Consider the following 22708-nt stretch of genomic DNA (forward strand, 5'->3'; position numbering starts at 1 on the left):
TGGCAGGGCTGTGATTATGTGAGATCCTATGGTTTTATGTTTTGGGTTTGGATTGGGTTATAAGACTGTATGTGATACATAAAAAGTGTCTCCAAATGAACTGTGCTGTACAGATGTTACTAAGGAGTCAGATCTGGGATTCAGTAATTTAAATAGTTCAAATAATAAAGAAACAAAGGGTTTGGTGAAAAAATTTGGAAAACAGCAAAGCACATAAGTGGAAAAAAACTGAAATGTGAGTGTTCCTTTTTATTTCCACCCCCCCTCCCCTGCCTTGTTCCACAGGCTGCTTTATACCAGAGGCCAATTTCCAGGACCACCCTGCAAGAAAAGGATTAGTGCTATTCCACTTTTTAAAATATATATTAAAGGGGAATATATATCAGGGTTGATTCAGTTGCCTAAAACTAAGTGTCGTGGGGTGCTCTGGGGCTTCTTATGCAGTCTCTAGATGCAGTTCCAGGAGGGCAAGGAACTCCTTCTCATAGATCTTGTGCTGTATCTGCTAGCTCCATAGAGTTACTGTGGATACCTAAGGACATACCAAAGCATGCTGGTTGTCAGAGGTCGCAGCAGTTGGGCAGATTTGCAGATGAGTATGCAGAGAGGCAGATTTTCAATTGCAATTTAGAGATATGTGGGGCCTATCCCAGAACTGCTGAAGCTGTTCTGTGATAATGGCCATTATTGGACAGGTCTTCCGTGAGTGACACCACTCACTGATGTTTTGATGGTGCGTTATGGGCAGGTCACAAGCATTTGGGCAGGTGAAGCACCAGCAAATACATCAGTTATGTGACTGGTAGGATTTGACCCTTCAAAGTCCACTCATCATATGCCCTCAAGTGTGTAAGATTCATCATTTCCTTCTTGCTTTGTTAAATGTTTGGGAGTTTCTTAGCTAAAATGAAAACAACCCAGCTGGTTAATTATACACAGTCTGGGGGGATCCTGTGTGATTTAATTACTGTGCTCAGTACAGTAGTCATTTAAGGTTGTGCAGAACAGGACTCTGATGGGACTGCTTAATAGAAGAAAATATCAACCTGCTGAAGTACAGGAGTCCAAGGAGGAAAGAATGCAGTATAAAGTCCAGCCAAGAAAAGAAATTATAATATGCTTCGTGGGTGAGCGGCTGTGTGGTGCTTAGTTGCTGGCTGGGGTTAAACCACGACAAAATCAAAGTAACAAGAAGAAGATGTGGAAATAAGGAAGCATGGAAAAAATAGGTTATTAATTATGATTAGTCTCCACAAATGCAGTATACCCCTAAGGAAAAAAATGATAGCTGACTAATGGAAAGCTATAAAAAGAGATTTAAAGATAAAAGTCTTGGTAATAATTGTGCCTCTAAAATCAGATCTTAGCCAGAGCAAGACTGCTACAAGGACCTTACTAGATTCACAAAACTCAATAGGAGTGATTAATTTATAGCGGATAGTGCTGTCTTCCCAAGGGAGCAGGCCTGAGAGAGATGAAGGGAACCCTGCTGTAAATGCCTCCAGATAGACTGTAAAGAACAGGAGCTTTCAGAGAAGCATGGTCTAATTTTCTTTCTCTTTTCATGAGCTGTGTGTGTGTGTTACATGCAGTTTTCAGGCTGAGGCTAACAACAATCAACAGAAAATGCTGGGCAATAAGAGTCCTGCTTTCTGGGACTTCATGTGGCAAATGCACCCTATAGGAACCAAGCTGAGGACATAGCAAAACAGATAAAAAATGTTGAAAATAAAACCTCAGCTTCTTGTAGTTAAAAGTATTGCAGTTTTGATGCCATTTAGGACATGATGGGTGCTGGGGACTGGGTCCAGTCTAATGAGACAAGAAAAGAATATACCACTCACACTGAACATCTGGCAAGGTACTTCATATATTTTTAAATTAATATCAGTACAGTAGCAAAACAGTTTACTGACAAGAACACAAAACTTGCTGTAAATTAGTCTTATTTACATTCATTCAGAGGTTATTAAAGTCAATAAGCCACAGCTGAAATCAAGATTCAGATACTATTTCTAACATATCATCAGTACTAGGAAGGGTGGTTTGGAGCAATCTAACAAAGCAAGTGGAGAAAACAAAGCTCTCAAGCTTTGGGAACGCTCTTTGCATTGTGGTTTTGGAGAAGAAGGGAAGGGCTTTATTAAGGAATGTAGCGTGGCTGGCCTTCACTAATATTTTAAGTTATTCCGATGAGAAGAAATCCAATCCCCATAAACAGTTCAGGGAGAAAAAGGTTTAAATCTGTAGCTTTTGGGTTTTCACCTTCGCATTCTTTCTTTTTGGCAGAATATGCTTGAACTAATATCCTGTGCACCAGAGCCATCTATCCAGAGGGAAAAATCTTTGTCCTTGCTGTACTTTCTAAAGCAATTGGTAACCTCTCTGCCTTTTGCTTTAACAGACTTCTGGAAAGAATTGCATGCTTTTTGGAAAGAGGAAAAGAATGAATCAGTGTGCAGGTTACAGCAACAGGTGTGTTAATTTATAAGCAAGTATCTACAGTCTTTCCAGGGTTCTTGAGTGCTTGTTTTCTTTTATTCATGGCATTCAGGACTTTTTTTCTTGGCCCAAGCTCCATCTGAATGCTCTGTAGATCTTCATCAGAACATAGCATCAGGGCATCTAAATCAATTTTTTCCCTCATGAAGACTGGAAAAAACTCATCCAGCATCTGTGATGCCAGAAATACCTCAAGGGGTGTGTTCTCTGCTTCCTCATCATCCCAAATGACTTCTTCCTCATGCCAAGGGATACCAGCACCATTTTCAGCATCATCTTCCCTGCCGTTCTCGGCATTTTTGTACTGAAAGAGCTCACTGGACATATTAAAACTTATACCTTCTTTCTCAGAAGACACAGTTCCAGGATTTACATCTGCAGCCAAATTCCTTCCAAATACAATCTTGCCAAGACCTGGCCGCTTAAAAATGGAGAGCTGACTGTCATGATCAGAAAAGTTTTTCTCTCCGAGGTCATTCAGTAAGTCATCTTCCTCTTTCTCATCGAACAAATGCATCACAGTTCTCCTACCCATACCATCGTCTTGGTCATTGCTTTGTGTTTTCTGGCTTCTTGCGCTGTCAGCTGTCTTTTTTGCCTTCAGTTTTAAGGTATCTTTCAGATTTTTGGAGAAGGAACTTGTTGTATTTGAAGCAAAGAGACTAGGCAACTTTACTCTGGAGTGTGTCCCTCTGGAAGAATATACTGTGCCAACCTTTTCTTTCATATAATTCCGGTTCATTTCATGCTGGTGTTTCTCTTGGCGCTTCTCACATTCCTTGATTTGTTTCTCCACATTCCTCTGGGCCTGCGCTTTGAGTTTGGAGACCTTCTTTGGGTTCAGCATGTTCTGCTCGGTGGCAGCTTTGTCCAGGATTCTGACGCATTCATTGTGGTCTCTGCTGGCAGCCACCTCCAGGGGAGTGCGGAGGTCATTGTCCAGAGCAAATATATTGGCACCAAAGTTGATCAAAAAAGAAACACAGTGGATGTGACCATTGCAAGCGGCATGGTGGAGAGGTGTGTTCCCCCAGATGTCACATTTGTCCGGATCACCTCTGAGAAGGAAAATAGCATACAGTGAGCTGGACGTACCCAAGCATAGCACTGCAGGGGGATTAAACAGATACTAAACGTTTAGCTCAGATTTGGTATGAGGAGTACAGCCCAGTGAAAAGGAGTCGGCTTAGCTCCATCTTCTAGAATGGTGTTGCACCTACTTACACGAGCACTGAGTTTGGCTGCACGTCTGGCATAAGCTCTGATTCCTGCCTGTCTGTGAATTAAGCAAGCTCGTTGAGGCTGACTGTGACTGCACGTGCGACTCCCCGTAACGGAGCCAGGATATTTCCTTTGTGTCATCCCAGGGTCTGGTAGGGTTGCTGGCAGGGCTTGCTTTGCTCCCTGCTGGTCTCACCTGCCTCCTGCAGTAGGGCAGAAATAAGCAGCCACCCGTCTGCGGGCGAGGGGCTGCAGCTCTGACTGCTTTGCTGCTGACAGTTCAAAGTGGGCTCAGGCTTCGACTTACACTCGTTGGAATTAATGGCAAAACTGTTTTGATAGCTTTTGCGTGGAATATTTTAAAGTCTTTTTGGTGACTCTACCCCTTTGCATGTCAAATACAGGGCCAATATTGGGAGGATTCTTCACTGGTCACAGTGATATGTTTTTAATGAGCCCACACAGTAACTTTTTTGGTAGGTAATAGGTAAATGATTAGGCGTAAAGCCCTGGTTACACATTTGTTTCTGTTGCTGTTAGATTAAGCTCAGATAGATGCTATTGTTTTTCTTCAATACTTTTGTTCTCCTTAAGCTGCTTTTGCTCATGGGGTTTGAAAAGCAGAAGCTCATTTGAATATAAAATACCACATCTTTTCAATTGAATTTAAAGCCAGTGAAAAGTATTGCTTTCTTTTTAATTCTTGCACTGACTTCACACTGAACTGCTACCCGCAGAAGAGAATCGGCTTGAATCTTTTGATACGTATTTGGCAGGATCAACACTAGCAATGTTCAGAACAGAGCTTGAGTCATCTTGTGACCAATAACCAAGGCAGCCACAGCAGCCCAAAACCTTTAATAACTTTAGAGCCAGGGGCCAAATTTACAAGGAGCATTTCTACTCGGGAGTTTAAGCATTTCAATGCCTTGGAGATTTGTTCCACAGCAGCTGAACTATGAATGTAATGGTACATCCTATCACAAAATCTCCTTCAGGCATTGATCTCTGGCTGTGAGTATCTGTGAAGAAAAGCACTAACATATTTATTGAGGGCTAAATCTGAAAACATCCTTCAGCGTGAAATGCCACAGGCAAGAGAGAGGTTGGGGGTCCTCGCAGAGCTGAGACACAGAGCTGCTCACATTGAGAAACAATAGCAAGTCTGAGCGTGCCAGGATGCGAGAGCGCAGGCATTTCTGCAAGTTGGTGGCAGCTGGGGATCAAAGTTTCTCCGCTTAGACATATGGAAACCACGTGTACATATTTCTGCTTTTGTGGCTCTGCCCTGGGGAACTGCCTCACTGTGGCCGACCATGCCAGACTCCTGAATTCCCACGTTAGCAAACGGGCTGCATTATCCTGAGCCTTGGGAGCGCCAGGTCATCCATCCTCCCCAAGGCCCCTTCATAGCTGTTTGCAGTCTCTTTTCACCCTGGAGCCTGCCAGCCTTTGAGTCTCAAACCACCGACAAACTAGAGTGTGTGTTCCCAGCTCAGTGGGACTTTGGATAAGATTTGATATTTACTTTGGGTTCTCATACTCCTCTTTTCCCTTTTTTCCCAAGAAAGAGGCTCACACAAAAGAGAGCAGATCTGCTACTTGGTCTTGCCTTTATTCATGTACCTGCAAAGCAAGCACAGAAAACATCTGCCTGGGAAGATAAACTATGTCAAGATGAAAGGGGTTTATTGTTAGTATTGCTACACTTTCCAAGGGCTGAATGTGTTGCAAGCTTCAGAGTCCTAAAATCTGCAACCACTCTAAAGAAAACCATCCTGTATCTCAGTGCCTTTGTCAGGAAACTTCTTCAAGGAAAGGAAGACTTTGTTAAAAATAATTAAAATACTTTATCACAAGAAAACATTAACTGACTGCAGAACAGATTGAACATCTTCCAAAATTCAGCTTCTCCCAAGAAAACCAGTGAGACTACAGCCATATATCTGATAGCCACAGCTTGCTGATAGTGACAAGAAATCTTGGATTAAAATAGAGGTGAATGCATATGTTTGAAGATTTTGAGGGCAATACTGTCCCAAAGCTGTCCTCTACCAAGAAAAAGAGTTAGAAATACATTAAATAACAAATACATAGAAATTCTGATCATTGCGTCATCCACTGTGACTTCTATCAGCTTATATGGTAGAAGACATATTTTTCAATCAAATTTTGAAAAAAATTATTTTGCTATTTGTTCCTTAGCTAGTTGTTCTGTCTTCTAGGTGTTCAGGGACGAACCTTTATTGATTCTACATATTTCCTTGGAGCTGCCTTAATTATATGAGTTGAAGAACTGTCAATCTAGTTTTGCTTCTCCTGAGGACACAGCAATAACCGTGCAGTCCAAAGGTCTTTTTTATTGTGTTATTGCAGCCACACCTCAGTTCAATGAGCTATAAAGCAAATCTATGAAAAACCTATTTTTATTCCATATTTCCATATTTTCAATTCTATTTTTAATAAAAGAAAACTCAGATACATGCAAATAGTTATTCAACTTTTTCTTCCAGTCTTCTTTAAACTATTATGATAGAAAATACAGGTCAACTTAATCTTCATCTCAGCCCAGAAAGAACATTTTACTAACTGTATCTCTACACAAGAGCAGATTTTCTTTTATTAGATCTTATTATAGAATCACAGCTTAAAAGGTAGGCTCCAAGCAAGAGAGTGCAGAGGGTGGGAGGTAATTACCATTTCAATAAAAGATTTTAAGCATGTAGTACATTTAAATGATACCAAACAGAAATATTACTATTAGAAAAGAAACCTGTAGAAAACCTTCCTTTCTTTTCCTTTTTCTTTTCTTTTTTTTTTTTTTTCTGGATTACAAGGATCCTACCACAGCTTCTGAAACAGTATTATCATTTTTAGCATGATGGTAGTTGCTAATACTATACAAAGCAGAGAAATAACAATTTTAGATTTACTTTCTCAAAACTATCAGTTGTAACTTCCTCTGGAAAGCATTAAATCTTCACAGGTGTGTCTACTAATTGTACTTTGGAAGCAAATGGGAGAGATTTTTTGCTAAAAATATTTCAAACAATGCATTTCTCTACAGAGCCTGTTTCAAAGACATGTAGTCATCAAAGGTTGTTGGCCACCTTCTCCTCCATTACAGCGAGGCAAGGTCCCAGGGCCCTGCTCCTACTAACCGCTGCCTGCAGGCTCCATATACGAGATGGTCCCGCTGATGCGGCTTCACCGACCGCACGTACAGACCTGATCGCAGGTTCTGGGCCCAAACCATTGTGAATTAAGAGAAACAATTCCTGGCAATGCATTGGAAGAAACGACCGGGATTTTCAGTCTTTTGGGTCTGAGGTCATCGGGGCATTAGAAACTAGTTAGAGTTTTGAGCCACAAGCTTTAAGCAATGGAGGCTGATTCACTTACCCCCTCCGGCATATGACTTCCAGAGCTTCTAGATAGCCATGGTATGCTGCTAGAAGGGTAGGGGTCATCCCATCTTCATCTGAAGTATTGAGGTCTTTTCTAGTGGCTTCTTTCAAGAGGTCCAAGTTGCCATCGGCCGCTGCTTTGTGATACCTGCTCGACATTTTCAGTACCTTCTGGTTTCCCAAAGCAGCTCTGAACGATATCCAGACTGTACAGTCACCCTTCCATTACAGGGATAGTTCATTAATGATTACAAGTTGAGACATCCCCATGAGGATGGAAATGAGGAGGCAAAGTTCATCCTAGCAACTTATCTAGAGCTCTGCATAGGTAATAATGCAATGGTGTGGTGAATGCTTTCATTTTCTGGAAGGTGGCTCTGCCGTTTACTATTCATTGCATATTTGACTACTTAAATGTAGAGGGCATTAATTCATCTGCTCTGTGTCTTTGCCTAACTGTTTTGGGAAAAACTCGAAAAGACCTTGAACTTCAAAAAAAACTTTAAAAACTTCAAAAAACCTTCAACAGGCCATGAATGTCGGTACGACCAAGTTTCACCCTAAGTAATAAAGTATCTCTGAGTTGTCATAGGATGAAGTGCATAAGCAGTTACTTTTACTGGTGAAGTCCTTTGTAATCTATCATTTACTGGGTTGCTGCATTTGAAAACAAGCCTCTCCCCTGCCAAACCTGGCACATCCGTGAAGCTGTTTCGAGTACACAGATCAGCGTGTGGATGGAAACAGACCTGTCGAGACCAGGGTGGTGTTTGGATAAAACAGCCAGTGGGTCCGCAAGTCACAGCAGGCAAAACCACAGCGTAGCGTGCAGTCCCTTTAACCACAAATTGCATTCCATCGTAGGATCTTAAGGCACTTGGCAAATATACATTCATCTAACAGGTACTGTAATTTCTGTTTTAGATGCAACAAATGTGCAGGATCTCCTCAGGATAGAACAGGGAGTTCAAGGAATGGAAACGTGATGGGCTGCGCCCACTGCCCCAGCCTGGGCACTGTGGTCCTTGCCTGGGAACAGATGGGTCTGATCCCCATCTCACATAACCACTTCTTGCTTTAGAAATTATTTCCCCTGATTTCAGTGGTGTTAATGGCTACCCCTATGAGTAGAAGCTTATAGAATTAGACTGTAATTCTAATTTTTAGGTTCAAAAGAATTACTAAGAGAAAACCATGTAAAAGGTCAGTTTTAAAGCAGTGGCTGAGAGGAAATCAGTAAGAGACTACCTGCTGCTTAATAAAATGCTGCAGGCTATCTGTTATTCTGGTCACGTTCGAAACAGCTGCCAGATAAATGTTACTTTTTTGTCAAGCTGTTTTCTATGTCTAACTGAATTAACCCATGTTTTAGAGAATCTACCCCCAGCAATTAGCAGTGAGGCTTTGTTGCTTATTATTCCCCTGTTACAGAAGCAGTAGCAATTGCAGACCAACTCATTGCCCAGAGTTGGTGCAATTACTGAATGGAGTGCCACCTCATTTACTTCCCATAATGCCACCCATGCAATACACCGGAGACCTCTCCAAACAGGCTTTCTCTCGTAATTATTTTTTCAGACAGGGATTGAAGAGCTCTTCAGGAACAAACTTGTACCAACATTTTTCTTCCATGAGGACAAGGAGAGTCAGTCAGATCCTGTGACAGGTTTGAATCTTTGAATAAACAAGTCTAGGTAGGAGTAAAGCAAAGCCCTGGTTTTCCGTCGTGTCATCCACAGACACGGCCGTCTCAGGGCAGTGAGGAAGGGCTGCGCTTCACCCAGGCCAACCTCCATCTCCGCATTAGAAGACAGTTTTACCCTCAGCCCTTTTTCAAGTTCCCTGCATTGCCATTAATGCTTTTCTAATAAAAAATCTAGTTGTTTATTCCATTTGCTATTTAACCAGGCTCAGCACCAAGTTAAATAACAGCTACTAGAAAAAACTAGCTGTTGCAGAGCAAAGGCAAGTAATACATATATATGTATGTGTATATATATATTAGATTAGCTGTTTCTTGATGCCATGGAATTTTATTTCCTTTACTGGGTAGTGTAAGCTTTTTTAGTCTCAAGAGTGTAAAATGATCACCAAGGCACGTACTGCATATACCACCACTGCCTGGTAGAAGAGAGGAGACAGCATTTTTCTTGTATGTCGATATTTCACATTGTTAGCTACACCCATGAAAGTGAGTTGGTGACAAAAGAGACCTTTTCATTTTCAATATTATTGATTCCTACTACAGAAGTACATTCATTTCCTTTTCTGTTAAGTAATTCAGCACACAAAGTGTTGATCTCAGAGTTACTTTTATCATCTAACATCTGAAAATATTGATTTTAAAACAAAGTTACTCTGTATGATGTTAAGTGGGAAACTATTGTTCGAGGTATTAATTAGAGGTAAAGCAAAACCTACGTCAGTTGGAGAGAAGCTCTGGGACTTTCCAAGCTTTATTATTATTTATGTCACAAAAGTGGGCATCACAAAAAAGAAGGAAAAAAGAAAAGAGCAAACAAAATCTCCATCTGTTTCTAAACTTCTGGTATTTCGTCATCTTTGTCCCATCCGAAAACCTCAACTTAAAATGCAATAAATGATTCAACATCAAATGAGCTAAATTTCTCAGCCTGAATGGAGATTTTTCTTTTGAGACTAAAGCTCAAAATTGTGAACTTTGTAAACTCCCTGAGTAGTTAGAATGAAGCTTTTGTTTTTGGATTTGAAAAGAACTTCAAAACCATTCCACTTCCAATTGAAATGTCTTACCAGGCTCAGGAGAAACTCTGTTGTGATGGTACGTGTTGTTGTAAGCCAATGACTTATTTAACTAGCCGCTTTGATTTGTTATTGGATTTGCTATATCTATAATTATTGCTCTATTTCTTTGAGAACTATCTTAAATAAAATATTACCAGTTAAACAAACTATTTAGATTGAAAGACTACAGCATCATTAGTTACATTGTTCTAGATAACTCAGAGCCCGGTCTGAACAGCGATGTTGTTGTGCCATCTGTTTTGCATGAGGTATTATCCAGCACAACATTTCCTCATTGCAACTTTTATAAGCACCAAACGTGGTATGGTAAAGGCCATACGAGGGGAGGCAAGTAAGTCTCTGCTTGCCTAATGAGATCCTTGGAACTAATGGGCTTCGAGAAGAATGAAATTAGTCACCCAGGGTAATTGTGGCTACACAATTCAGAGATGACGACAATATTTAAGCAACAATAAAGTCTTATTTCCTCACTCCTTAGAGAGGCAAAACTGCTGTGCCCGAGGACGCTGTTGCTGGATGTCCTCTTGAGCAGCCCCGTTCCCACAGCGGGGCTGAGCGTGACCCGTGCCGGTGCTGCCCGAGACCCATCCGGACGTGATCATTGCTCAGGTGTATCCACGCCTGAGTCGGGGGGTCCGAGGGCAGCCCTCGCAGTCTGCCTGCACACGTCATTGCAGGAGCAAGGCCCTAATCAATAGGGAAAGATACTTAAAATTGAAAGGCAATAAAGCCAACTCTGCCAAAGCCCTGTCTTTCCTCACCCACACACCTCGATGCCCGTCTGTACTGGGCACATAAAAGTAGACTGGTGGGCTTCTGTAGGGCTAGAAGCAGTGACATTGTCTGTTGTTTCATAGTGACACTTGCAGTAAGTGTTTTTGCTGGGAGTGCTCAAAAGTAGAAGTCCTGACCCGGCATTCGGGCTCTTTGCATTGCTAAAGCCTTTTTCTTGGTTTTGGGTTTTTTTTCCCATGATATCATCAGCTGTGCTACAAACAGTCCCAAGTAAAGCCATGTTGAGCTCACTGGTGTCTCAAATGCTGTCCTGCTGCCAGTGTGTAAGGGACAGGGACAGCCAAAGCCCATAGGAAAGTGCATCTATGCTGAGGGGATCTGTGCTCTCCAGAGATGGTATGCAACACCCCGATGCTTGAGGGTGTTCAGCACTGCTCTAGGGCAGTGCCTTTTTAAAAAAAGTTAGAAAATCAAACAAGTATAAGAGAAAAGCAGAGAATTGGAAGAGAAGAAAAAAATGTAGGTTTTGCAGCAGAAAAAAGAAAAGCAAGCCATGGAGATAGTTGTGTGTTTCAGGGCATGAATTAGCTGTTTACCTGTAACTCAGGCCATAGTTATTATTACAGGTTCAACAGCTCGGACAGGGGAATGGCCACACTTTCTCTGTAGCTTAAGTTGCAAATTCAGGTGTGTTAAGTGAAGCAACAACTAATTATTTTAGCACATCCTACAAACCTACCTACTTAAAGATCAGTATTAGGAGCTGTTAACATGCACCACAGGGCACACCAGATTGTGATGACTGTGGCAATAGCGTGGCTCTAACTGTTAAATGTTGTCTGGCCCAAACTTACTGTTCAGATATACAAGCCACAACCTGTTATGAGGCATTCGGGAGTTGGCAAAACCCCGAGTTAAGTCCAGCAGGCAAGGACAGGCTGTCCTTCTGCAGCGGGACTGTGCATTGCCGCTGCTCAGACCTCTGCAGATGTCCCCCATGCTAGCAGCATGACTCTGGTGTGATGCAAGATCGAGCTTTTACCAGCCCAGAGTCAGCCAAACTCTGGGAACATGATCCAAAGCTCCCTGGGACTCACAGGTTTTCCACCAACTTAATGATGCTGGGAATCAGGGGCAGGGAAATGACGAGTAAGTTTAACTTTACATTGGATTTGATTGCCTGAAAGTACCTCATTTGTGTAATTCTTTAAAGGATGTATACTGGAAACATTTTTTCCCCTGTGATAGTTAAACCCAAGCTAAATAATAATAGATACATAATACAATAAACTTGTGTATGGCTTCAGAGTTTGTTTCATTAGTTTTCTATATAATCACTGCTTTTGAAAACAACGAATCTCATTATAAAAGAAGGGAGAGGGGAAAAAAAGGTACATGATGTATGTTTGTGAATTCAGGAGTCTCTGGGAAGTTAATTTCTTGCTAAAGGTTAGCCACATGCTAATGCTATTGATGGCAAAAGCAGAAATGCAATTTCTTTTTGTGCTACTAACATCAGGTGCTATTTACTCTGGTGTGGTTACGGATCCGAGCTAATGCCTGCTTATTGCTATGAGTGGCGTTGTGCACACTTGGTATCCCCACTTGCATAATAGCTTTAACTCTGCATTTGCCATGTTCTCACAAGGATGAGAGTTAAAGACATGCTTCTAAAGAATGTAAATTTTTAAATTACTTACACTACTCATCTGCTCTGCCTGTATGGATCATATTGCTTTGCTACACAGTGCACTGATGGCAGTCACACACTTTGCAGCTAGCTGCCTCCGCTCATGCTGTTGTTCCATCCAAGTTTCCAGCACTTTGGTACCTACCAGCAGTTGACAGACAAGCTCTTTCTCACAACTTTAAGAGAATTGAAGCTACTGTCACTTGGGCTGGGAAACTCTAAAATCTGCTCTAGGCACAGGTCTATAACTGTAAAAAGAAATATAAATGAATATATATTACATGAATACATGGTACATTAATACGAAATTTGTTATTCCCTGAAGCCCAGTTTAACATCCCATTCCTATATTACCATCCATACTATTAATTTTCCTCTCTTGCTATGATCTATCTTTTTTGCTTTCCCACATCTCAAGAATTCAATTACTTCTAAAAATATGAGTCTTTGGGTTTTTTTACAAGTCTGTTGTGGTGGGTTGACCCTGGCTGAACGCCAGGTGCCCACCAAAGCTATTCTATCACTCCCCCCTCCTCAGCTGGACAGGGGAGAGAAAATATAACAAAAGGGCTTGTGGGTCAAGATAAGGACAGGAGAGAGATCACTCACCAATTGCCATCACGGGCAAAACAGACTCAACTTGGGGAAAATTAACTCCATTTATTACCAATCAACCAGAGCAGGGTAATGAGAAATAAAACCAAATCTCAGAACACCTTCCCTCCACCCCTCCCTTCTTCCCAGGCACAGCTTCACTCCCGGATTCTCTACCTACCTCCCGCAGCGGTGCAGGGGTATGGGGAATGGTATTTACGGTCAGTTCGTCACACGTTGTTTCTGCTGCTTCATCCTCCTCAGGGGCAGGACTCATCACACTCGCCCCCTGCTCCAGTGTGGGGTCCCTCCCACGGGAGACAGTCCTCCACAAACTTCTCTAACGCGGGTCCTTCCCACGGGCTGCAGCTCTTCACAAACTGCTCCAGCGTGGGTCCCTTCCACGGTGTGCAGTCCTTCAGGCACAGCCTGCTCCAGCGTGGGTCCCCCACGGGGTCACAAGTCCTGCCAGAAAACCTGCTCCAGCGTGGGCTCCTCTCTCCACGGATCCGCAGGTCCTGCCAGGAGCCTGCTCCAGCGCGGACTTCCCACGGGGTCACAGCCTCCTTCGGGCATCCCCCTGCTCCGGCGTGGGGTCCTCCCCGGGCTGCAGGTGGATATCTGCTCCACCGTGGACCTCCGTGGGCTGCAGGGGGACAGCCTGCCTCACCATGGTCTTCCCCACGGGCTGCAGGGGAATCTCTGCTCCGGCGCCTGGAGCATCTCCTCCCCTCCTTCTTCACTGACCTGGGGGTCTGCAGGGCTGGTTCTCTCACCTGTTCTTACTCCTGTCTCCAGCTGCCTTTTCTATGTCTCCCACAACTTTTTTCCTTCTTAATATGTTATCCCAAAGGCGCTACCACTATCGCTGATTGGCTCGGCCTTGGCCGGCGGCGGGTCTGTCTTGTAGCCGGCTGGTATTGGCTCTGTCGGACACAGGGGAAGCTTCCAGCAGCTTCCCACAGAAGCCACCCCTGCAACCCCCTGTGGTGGGTTGACCCTGGCTGGGCACCAGGTGCCCACCAAAGCCGCTCTATCACTCCCCCTCCTCAGCTGGACAGGGGGGAGAAAATATAACAAAAGGCGCTGTCGTGGTTTAACCCCAGCCAGCAACTAAACACCACGCAGCCGCTCACTCACTCCCCCCCCACCCAGTGGGATGGGGGAGAAAATCGGGAAAAGAAGCAAAACCTGCGGGTTGAGATAAGAACGGTTTAATAGAACAGAAAAGAAGGAACTAATAATGATAATGATAACACTAATAAAATGACAACAGCAATAATGAAAGGATTGGAATGTACAAATGATGCGCAGTGCAATTGCTCACCACCCACCGACCGACACCCAGCCAGTCCCTGAGCGGCGAATCCCTGCCCCCCCCACTTCCCCGTTCCTATACTGGATGGGACGTCCCATGGTATGGAATACACCGTTGGCCAGTTTGGGTCAGGTGCCCTGGCTGTGTCCTGTGCCAACTTCTTGTGCCCCTCCAGCTTTCTCACTGGCTGGGCATGAGAAGCTGAAAAATCCTTGACATTAGTCTAAACACTACTGAGCAACAACTGAAAACATCAGTGTTATCAACATTCTTTGCATACTGAACTCAAAACATAGCACTGTACCAGCTACTAGGAAGACAGTTAACTCTATCCCAGCTGAAACCAGGACAGGCGCGTGGGTCAAGATAAGGACAGTTTAATAAAATGAAAGCAAAGGTTGCACGTGAAAACAAAGAAAAACAAATGATATTATTCTCTACTTCCCATCAGCAGGCGATGTCTAGCCACTTCCCGGGAAGCAGAGCTTCGGTAGGCGTAGTGGTTGCTCCGGAAGACAAAAATGGCCCCCTTCTGTCTCCCTTTACTTAGCTTTTATATCTGAGCTGGAGTATTGTATTCCATATGGTATGGAATATCTGTTTGGTTAGTTTAGGTCAGCTGTCCTGGTTATGTCCCCTCCCGAGATCTTGCCCAGCCCCTGCCTGCTGTTGAGGGGGGCAAAAATGTTGGAGAGACAGCCTTGATGCTGTGCCAGCACTGCTCAGCAGTAGCCAAAGCACTGGTGTGTTATCAACACCATTCTAGCCACCAATGCAGAGCACAGCGCTAGGAGGGCTGCTGTGAGGAGAATTAACTCCATCTCAGCCAGACCCAATACACCCCCCCACTACCAAAACCTTGCCATGCAAACCCAATACATCTGTCTGAAATCAAAAGCATTGGGGAAGCTGAAAGATAACACGAATCTGAGATTTTTTTCTTTCCAGGCCTCTTCCCCACAGCTTTGAACAGTGACAGTCCAATCAAAGCCTCCAGAGGTCTTCCAGTCTAAAGATCTGATCTAGGACTTCTCTTCCTTAACCTGCCACTCATGTTTTCCTCCTAATTAGATCTATATCAGCATTGCAGATTTGCCCATACAGTGGAACAAAATCTTCTCAGTTACATTCAAATCTACCAGTGGAATTGTTTTAAATCATCAGAAAATCAAAGTGGCACAGAAGTCTCCTTCTGAAAAAATAACTGCCAAGAAGATGTGCATTTTTCTACGCAACATCTGGCAAGGCAATAAAGGGAGTACATTATCAGAGCAAGAAATAAATGCCTTCACAACAGAAGGAAACAACAACCCATGCCAAAGACTTACTATCACCTTAAGGTCTCCTGCGAGCCCTCCTCTTCCCGGCAAGGAGACTGCATCTCAAGGAGAGGCAGGTGCAAGCTCTCTGTCCCCCGGGCAGCAGAGAGGCTGCACCTGTGTGGAGCCTGAACCGGGTCCTATATAATCCTCCCTGGGCAGCCAAGGAGCAAGCTTGTGGTGGCAGTGAGGAGATGGGGCTGTTGGTGAAGCAGCAGCAGTGCTTGAGCACCTCAAGGATGTGGTGAGTGGGGTTTGGTGTGGGATGGGGAGCTGGGTCCTTTCCTTGCTGGTCTCTCATTTGGTTCTCTCTTGCTTGCAGGTTGCTGGTCCTGTTTGGCTTTTTGCTGCCCTTAGCCCCTTGTGCTGATGGCCTGGGGGATCAGGATCTCTTGGGTAATGAGGCCTCTCTGGGCCGGTAGTGGTTTGGATGTGGGCTTTAGGTTTGTCCAGAGCTGTTTCCCCTCTGCCTTGGTGTGGAAGAAGGCTCTAAAGTGGGGCTGGTGAGCTGGAGGACTTGCAGAGTGTGTGCCTCTGGGAGGGTGATGCTGGAACTGATGGTGGTCTTCCCTCTGCAGAGAGTGTGACCTGTCATAGGAATGGGATGGAAGTTGAATTTTCAAGAGAGCTTGGCAACTACTCCTGGCATGTGTCTGTTGAGGGTATGTATTGCTACTGCCCTGGCCCTTTCCGCTGTAGCCTGAAAGTGGGTGCCTGCCTGCAGGGCTGATCTTCTGCATTCTCCCTAGATGTGAGTGGTGAGGAGATCGTGTCCTGTGACCCCACTGTAGATTATGAGAGGCTGTTGCTCAGTGTCCTGTTCGTCAACTGCACTAGCCTGGAGGTAAAGGGATCTTCTTTCTGGAAGCTCCTGTGATGGAGTGTGGTATTTTTTTCCTGGTCAGGATTGGGTTTAATAGGGTTTCTAGCTCTAACTTTCTTCAGGAGTGGAAATACTTACACTTCTGATAATTTAAAACAGCTCTATAATAGCAGTTCATGTCAGAAGTTGAAAAAAATTACCAGAATACTTGTTCTTTCAACTGTGGATTAAACCCCCTTAGACACTGCCATAAATGTGTTCTCCTGTAAAGGAATTGAGCTACTTTAAAGGATATCTTGTAGGGGGATGGACCAGGTTCAAGAGTTTCAAAGCACCACTCTATTTACACAATGTGTATTGATAGAGAAATTAACAACACATGCCATTGATAGCTGTTGAGGTAGAGTAATAAGTGGGAGGCCAACCCAAACTAGCCTCAAACAGAGGTTTTACTGGTAACTGTTGCTTTAAAGTATTTGAAATACCACAAGACTCTTGGTTTTGGCATTTATTAACTTGTTTCTTGACCAGCTGACTTGCTGGCACTACAACCTGCTAGTCCTTGGGGCTTTTTTTTTCTTGACTCCCGCAGTTGTCTCAGTATTTTCTGCTCTTCAACCTAACCTTGTGAGCCCATGCTTTCCTAGAGATCTCCTCCTTTTCCATAGGGCTTTTAAAAAAAAACAATTTGTCTTGTCCTTGTGCTGGTACAAACACCTAAAATAACTCTGAAGCTAGAGTTTAGCCTCAATGGCTTTTAGTTGTCCTCGTGCTGTGGTGAGTACTGCTGCCTCTTTCTAATTAATGTCTCTTGTCTATAGCATGGTCAGCACCTGCTAAGATTGAGGCTGGTGGTGAATGACACAATGGGAGAGGAGAAGAATGTAACTTACAGCACTCGCTGCCATAGTGTTCATGCAGATGAAATCATTACTCCTTTCTTTGCTGGTGCAACAAACTGTACAAAAGACTTCATGGCAGTAAGTAGAGGAATGGGTGTGCTATAGATCCTGCTTAGAGGCTTACAAGGCAGGATGGCTGTCTCCTGGAACTGCGTGGCTGGGATCTGCAGAAAGCTGGGGAAAGCTCCAGCCAGCTTCAGGGAGGCCTGTTGGCTTTGTGTTCATCTTAGTGTGACCACTAGCTCTTTGAAGAGTTGGTTTGCAAATGGTTATTAATGATGCACATGGTTTGGCTTCAGCCCTATTGCAGGGGAAACCAGGGTGCTGGTGCCAGCTGTCTGCTTTGGAAAACTATGGTAGATATTTTTATTAGGAAGTTGTAGGGTTCTGACCACTGTCTGTTCCTGTGGTCTAACCCTTGTGCTGTGTTTCAGGTTACTTTCCAAAGACTCATTCCAGGCTTCAGTGATGAGCATATGGTAAGTGCCTTCTGTCTTGCAAAGGGGGGGTGCAGGAGTGCCTGGGGTTTGGACCTAAACTGAGCCTGATGTCTCCAAGCTGGAGTAGTTTTCTCTGAAGTACTTGCATCTTGTCAGGAAGCTTAATTCTGTGCTATCAATATAGGGAACTTGAGTGTAAAGCCTGTGATGTGGCAGCTCTGCAGGTTGAAGAACTGTGTAATGCCTTGCTGCTTCTGTGTGATTGGTCCTTCCCTTCCTAAGCAAGGATCTCCTGCTTTGCCAGGTTCCAGCAGCTCCAATGACCTGGACTCTGTCAGTTGATGATGGAACCAGAATACACCAGCTAAGCCTTGGGCAAGCCATGCAGCAAGGCTATAACTTTCTAGCTGATGGCCACAACCTGATCTTCCAGGTAGCCTTTACTGCCACTGGAGTTGTCTCCTACAAGGTAGGTGAACAAATTGTTGGCACTGAGGAGATGGTGCTGCTTTAACAGAGGCTAGGTATCTCCCTCCTGTAGACCTGCAGAAAGCACTTGCAGGTCATGGCCAGAGCTGGTGTCAAGCTGATGCAGTGCTGTGCCTAGCTGGTGTGAGCAAAGCTGTTTGATTCTGTGTAGCTGTCATTGAACTACCCAGCCCTACAAAATGGGGAAGCACAGTGTGCACCTCAGACAGCAGCACAGCTGATGGGCATCTGCATAAGCAGACTTCTAGCCATAGCCTAACTTGTGAACATCTGACTGGCAGTCTCATGAGCAGATCTCTTTCGAAAGGGTGTTGAGATGGGAAGAAACTGCTGTTGCAAACATGAATAGCAGCAGTCCTGAACCAGATGTAGTATATGGCCCTGTGGGGTTGGTCTTATGATGGATCATGAGCTGAGCACTCTCTAATAGAGCTCTATCTTCATTGTCAGCACAATGATAAGGTGCTCTACACTGTGGCACTCAAGCTCACGTATGGCCCTCCTGAACGTAGACTGACTGTGGAGTCAAGAATGCTTTGTGCACCAGGTAACGCATGGAGAAAGAACCTGATCTGCTTCTGCCCTGAGGAAACTGGTGTTATATTTAACAAAGATGTTGTTGCAGGTCCAGCAATCTGTAATGCAACACACATGACTGTTGCCATCCCAGCCTTCCCAGGGACCCTTATGGCTGTGGGTGCAGAGGATAAGACCATACCCATGGACCAGCTTCAGGAAAATGGGATTGCTCTGGACACAAAGACAGGGGTCAAGCTGCATATTAGCAGGGAAATCCTGAAGTCCAGGGTGAGTTCTGATCTTCAAGTCACAGGAGTTGGTCTGATTACAACTCCTTGGTGCTTACTGAGAATGAGAGCATAGTAGCTTTGACCTTGACTAAGCACCTGTCAAGTCAGCCATGTGTGCTGTGGCTGGCTGAGGGCAGTTGTGATTAAGAGGAATGTACAGTGACTTTATAATACATAGACATCACTCAAAGGTAACTTGGGTTTTATGAAGTCTCTTGGCAAAAACAGCTGGATGTGAAAATATTCCTCTTGGAGTAGGTTGGTACTTGGCATGCCTGGAGCAATGCAAATTAACAAACTAGCTGAGTGCGAAGAGTACCATGGCTTCAGGGCAAGGGAACCGGCTCTAACACATGCATGTGTTAAAATGAGCTCTTGTAGTTACACTCCAGGAGAGTAACTCTTGTCTTTCAGCTACATGGGGAGAGCTGCTCAGGACTTCAGTCCTACATGTCCTCTTTGAAACTGACTTTTCACTTCTATGGGGAGACTGTGACAATGGTGATGCACCCAGAGTGCCCCTGTGACCAGCATGCACCAATAGGTAAGTGACTGCCTTCTGCAATGGATGTGGCCCATGTGCTGGTCAGATGGTAATCCTTCAGCATGGCTTGTTCTTAAACCAGTTCTTCACAGGAAAGGGCATCTCTGGTCAGAGCACAACAGCTTTTGGCAGACTGAGCTGTCACTGGCTGGCATGCCAATTTATGTGAACCTCTCTTACAGCTGCTGTATGCACCCAGGATGGGTACATGGATTTTGAAATCCTTGCTGACAGTACTACCCCACTGCTAGACTTGGATACCCTTAGGCTCAGAGATCCTGCATGCCGGCCAGCCTTCAAGTCGTCTTTGAATGACAGAGTTTGGTTTCATGTCCCACTGAATGGATGTGGGACCAGGTACTGGGTAAGTGTGTAGCCAGGATTGATGGGGAGGGCTTTGTGCATTGGGAATGCCCTCACTAATGCTGTTATTTGTCTGCAGTTGGATGGGGAAAAGATTGTTTATGAGAATGAGGTGAGGGCACTATGGGCAGACCTTCCACTGCGCAGGATCTCAAGGGACAGTGAACTCAGGTGTGTTTGGAAACTTCTTTGGGTAATACTTAGTCCTGGATATTCTATATATGAACATGACTTAGCTGCTCCTTCCTTGTTACAGACTAACAGTCCTGTGCTCCTTCAGTAATGGTGATGCCTCCCTCACTATAAAGGTAGACAGCCTTCCTCCTCTGGCTTCTTCAGTGAACCAAGGTCCCCTCTCCTTAGTTCTTCTAAGCTACCCAGGTAAAGCTGACTCTGGGCTCAGGTGGCTGGGAAGCTACTGGAGCTTGTGGAGGGGAGGATGAGGAGTGAACTCTTGTGGTGCATGGGCTTCTAATGACCTGATGTGCTTCCTTTCCTCCCACCCATGCTACCTGAGGCAGATGCCTTAAATCTGTGACTCTAGGACAAACTGCAGCTGGTAGACCAGGTGCTGTTGAAGAGCTCCAGACCAGAGTTTCTTCAGGACTCTCTTATCTAACAAGGCTTTTGTTCTTGCAGAGGACTCATACAGGCAGCCGTACCGTGATGATCAGTACCCAATAGTAAGGTACCTACGGCAGCCCATCTTCCTGGAAGTTCAGGTCCTGAACCGCAATGATCCCAACCTCCATCTGGTATTGGATGACTGTTGGGCAACAGCTTCACAAGATCCAAGCTCACTTCCCCAGTGGAATATTGTTGTTGATGGGTGAGTGCCCTGCTAGATAAATGGAAGCACTTTTGGCAGTGGGTGCGCGGATTCCCTAATTCTCCCCTGCCTCCCCTTTAGGAACAGAGCCCCAGGTACAAGGGCTTCACTTGAGGTGGCCTTCCAGGTATAAAGTACTGGTATGCTGGAACTTTTACAAAGATAGCAGCACCTCTACCCTGAACTTTAGCCTGCTTAAAAAAAAAAAACCAAAACAAAACAAAAAAACAAAAACCAAACAAACCTTCCCTACCCTGCTGTTCTGACTTGCTTCTTACCTATTGGCAGGTGTGAGTATGACCTGGACAGCTACAGGACTGTGTTTCATCCTGTGGGGCACAGTGTCAGCTATGCAAACTACCGCCAAAGGCTGGAAGTGAAGACTTTTGCTTTTGTGTCTGGTGACAAAGCCCTCCCTGGCCTAGTAGGTGACATTCTCCTACTTAGAGCAGTCAGTAGGAGCAGTTGTCCCAAAATGAATGGACCTCTCATTCTCTGTCCTAGGTATACTTCCACTGCAGTGTTCTGATCTGTGACCGTTTTCAACCAGACTCCCCTTTGTGTGTGACAAGATGCCCGAGGCCATCTAGAAGCAAGCGAGGTAATGAGTAAGCAGATGTTAGGTTGTACTGATCCAAGATAATGCACTGTACTATGGGGTTCACCTCTACTACATTACTGTTGTAGACAGTGGGATGCCAGGTGTGAACTCTGCAGTGGTGAGCTTGCGGGGTCCTGTCCTCCTTGTGCCAGAAGGATGGTCTGCAACCCAAGGTACTAAGCCCGTGTGGTACTAATGTATGTAACCTGGGTTTAGTGAAGAGCTGTCTCCACAAACTATCTTTCTGCTTGCTTTGTAGGGAGCACTCTCTTGAGCAAGGAGGCATGGGCTGGCATTACAATGACTGCTGCTGGTATTCTCTCTCTGGTGGCCACAATGCTACTACTTTTGGCTTTTCTTAAATGCCTAAAGAGAAGAGCATCCATGGTAAATGTGGCATGTTAGTGTAGTTTTTACAAATAAACTTGGAGTAGAAATGTGACTGCAAAAGTCTTCTGGATGACTTGTTTAGCTGTGGAGTTGTTGCTATACAGCATTGAAGGAACTAGAGTGGACAAAGATGAATGTCTTGCTGAGGAGTGGCACTGCTCTCAATGTCTTTGGTCAGAGTGCTCTAACAAACTAGAATTGAAGCTTTTAAAAGGTTAAGCTTTTGGGGTGAGACTCAAGTGACAATGGCACCTTCCCTTATGCTGGATGGTTTCTTTACCTCCTTAGTTTATGTTACAGGGTGACTGACAGGGTACTAATTAATTTCTTCTAATACTGTGAGAACTAGCTCCTTAGTAAGATTCCTTTGAGTTCTCCTGCCCTCTCTTAGGATTGTAGGAGAGGACTTAACTGAAGAAAAACATTAGTTTAAGGTGAAGTAGTGCTCCTGAGCTGTGCAGTGATATTTAGGTCTGATGTTGGTAACTCAGTATCACCTAGACCCTTTACAGCAGTAACCAAATACTCTGTATAAACTTAGTACTAGTTTAGCCAGGGCTATGTGAAAACAAGCAGTGTTTTGTGACACCTGCTCTGCAGAATCAAAGCCCAGCTGTGAATTGCACTTCATGTTGGTCACCTAGACTACAAAAATTCTAGATTCAATCTTGGGTGAACATAAGGATTTAACAGGGGCGAATGATAGCTGCTCAGTGAATGTTTTGTGGCCCTTAAGTAAAAGTACATGGAGATACATGTTCCAGGTAGTAACTTCACTCTAATTGCTAAAGATCAGTCTGTGCAGCAGTACTCAATGCCACATTGCTTTTCAAGGCAAAGTCAGTCATAATTTCACTTGGTTCTGGCTTGTCATAATCAAGTGCCTGGATTGTGGGGGTGAGGAGGGCCATGTGTAGGCTATAGCCTGTAATCAGCCTTAAGCTTACT

At 44.4% G+C, this 22708-nt stretch overlaps 2 protein-coding genes across 2 annotated transcripts; one reads left to right on the forward strand and one right to left on the reverse strand.

The window, feature by feature from the left end:
- Positions 1-1853: 1853 nt before the first annotated feature.
- Positions 1854-7554, reverse strand: ANKS4B (ankyrin repeat and sterile alpha motif domain containing 4B). Its single transcript, XM_052773408.1, has 2 exons — positions 7126-7554; positions 1854-3560 (listed from the first exon to the last, which is right to left on the reverse strand). Exons 1-2 carry the CDS (start codon positions 7287-7289, stop codon positions 2486-2488), a joined length of 1239 nt encoding a protein of 412 aa, XP_052629368.1. The 5' UTR covers positions 7290-7554; the 3' UTR covers positions 1854-2485.
- A 4117-nt stretch (positions 7555-11671) lies between these two features.
- ZP2 (zona pellucida glycoprotein 2) lies at positions 11672-21775 on the forward strand. The gene is made up of 16 exons (XM_052773413.1): positions 11672-11798; positions 16320-16414; positions 17215-17373; positions 17730-17774; positions 18040-18204; positions 18675-18771; positions 18850-19031; positions 19448-19577; positions 19760-19941; positions 20020-20111; positions 20197-20321; positions 20580-20769; positions 21058-21193; positions 21274-21370; positions 21457-21543; positions 21630-21775. The coding sequence occupies exons 1-16, from the start codon at positions 11672-11674 to the stop codon at positions 21773-21775; spliced, it is 2055 nt and encodes a 684-aa protein (XP_052629373.1).
- The last annotated feature ends 933 nt before the right edge of the window (positions 21776-22708 follow it).

The sequence above is a fragment of the Harpia harpyja genome, chromosome 21, assembly GCF_026419915.1.
Source record: "Harpia harpyja isolate bHarHar1 chromosome 21, bHarHar1 primary haplotype, whole genome shotgun sequence".
Lineage (NCBI taxonomy): Eukaryota > Metazoa > Chordata > Aves > Accipitriformes > Accipitridae > Harpia > Harpia harpyja.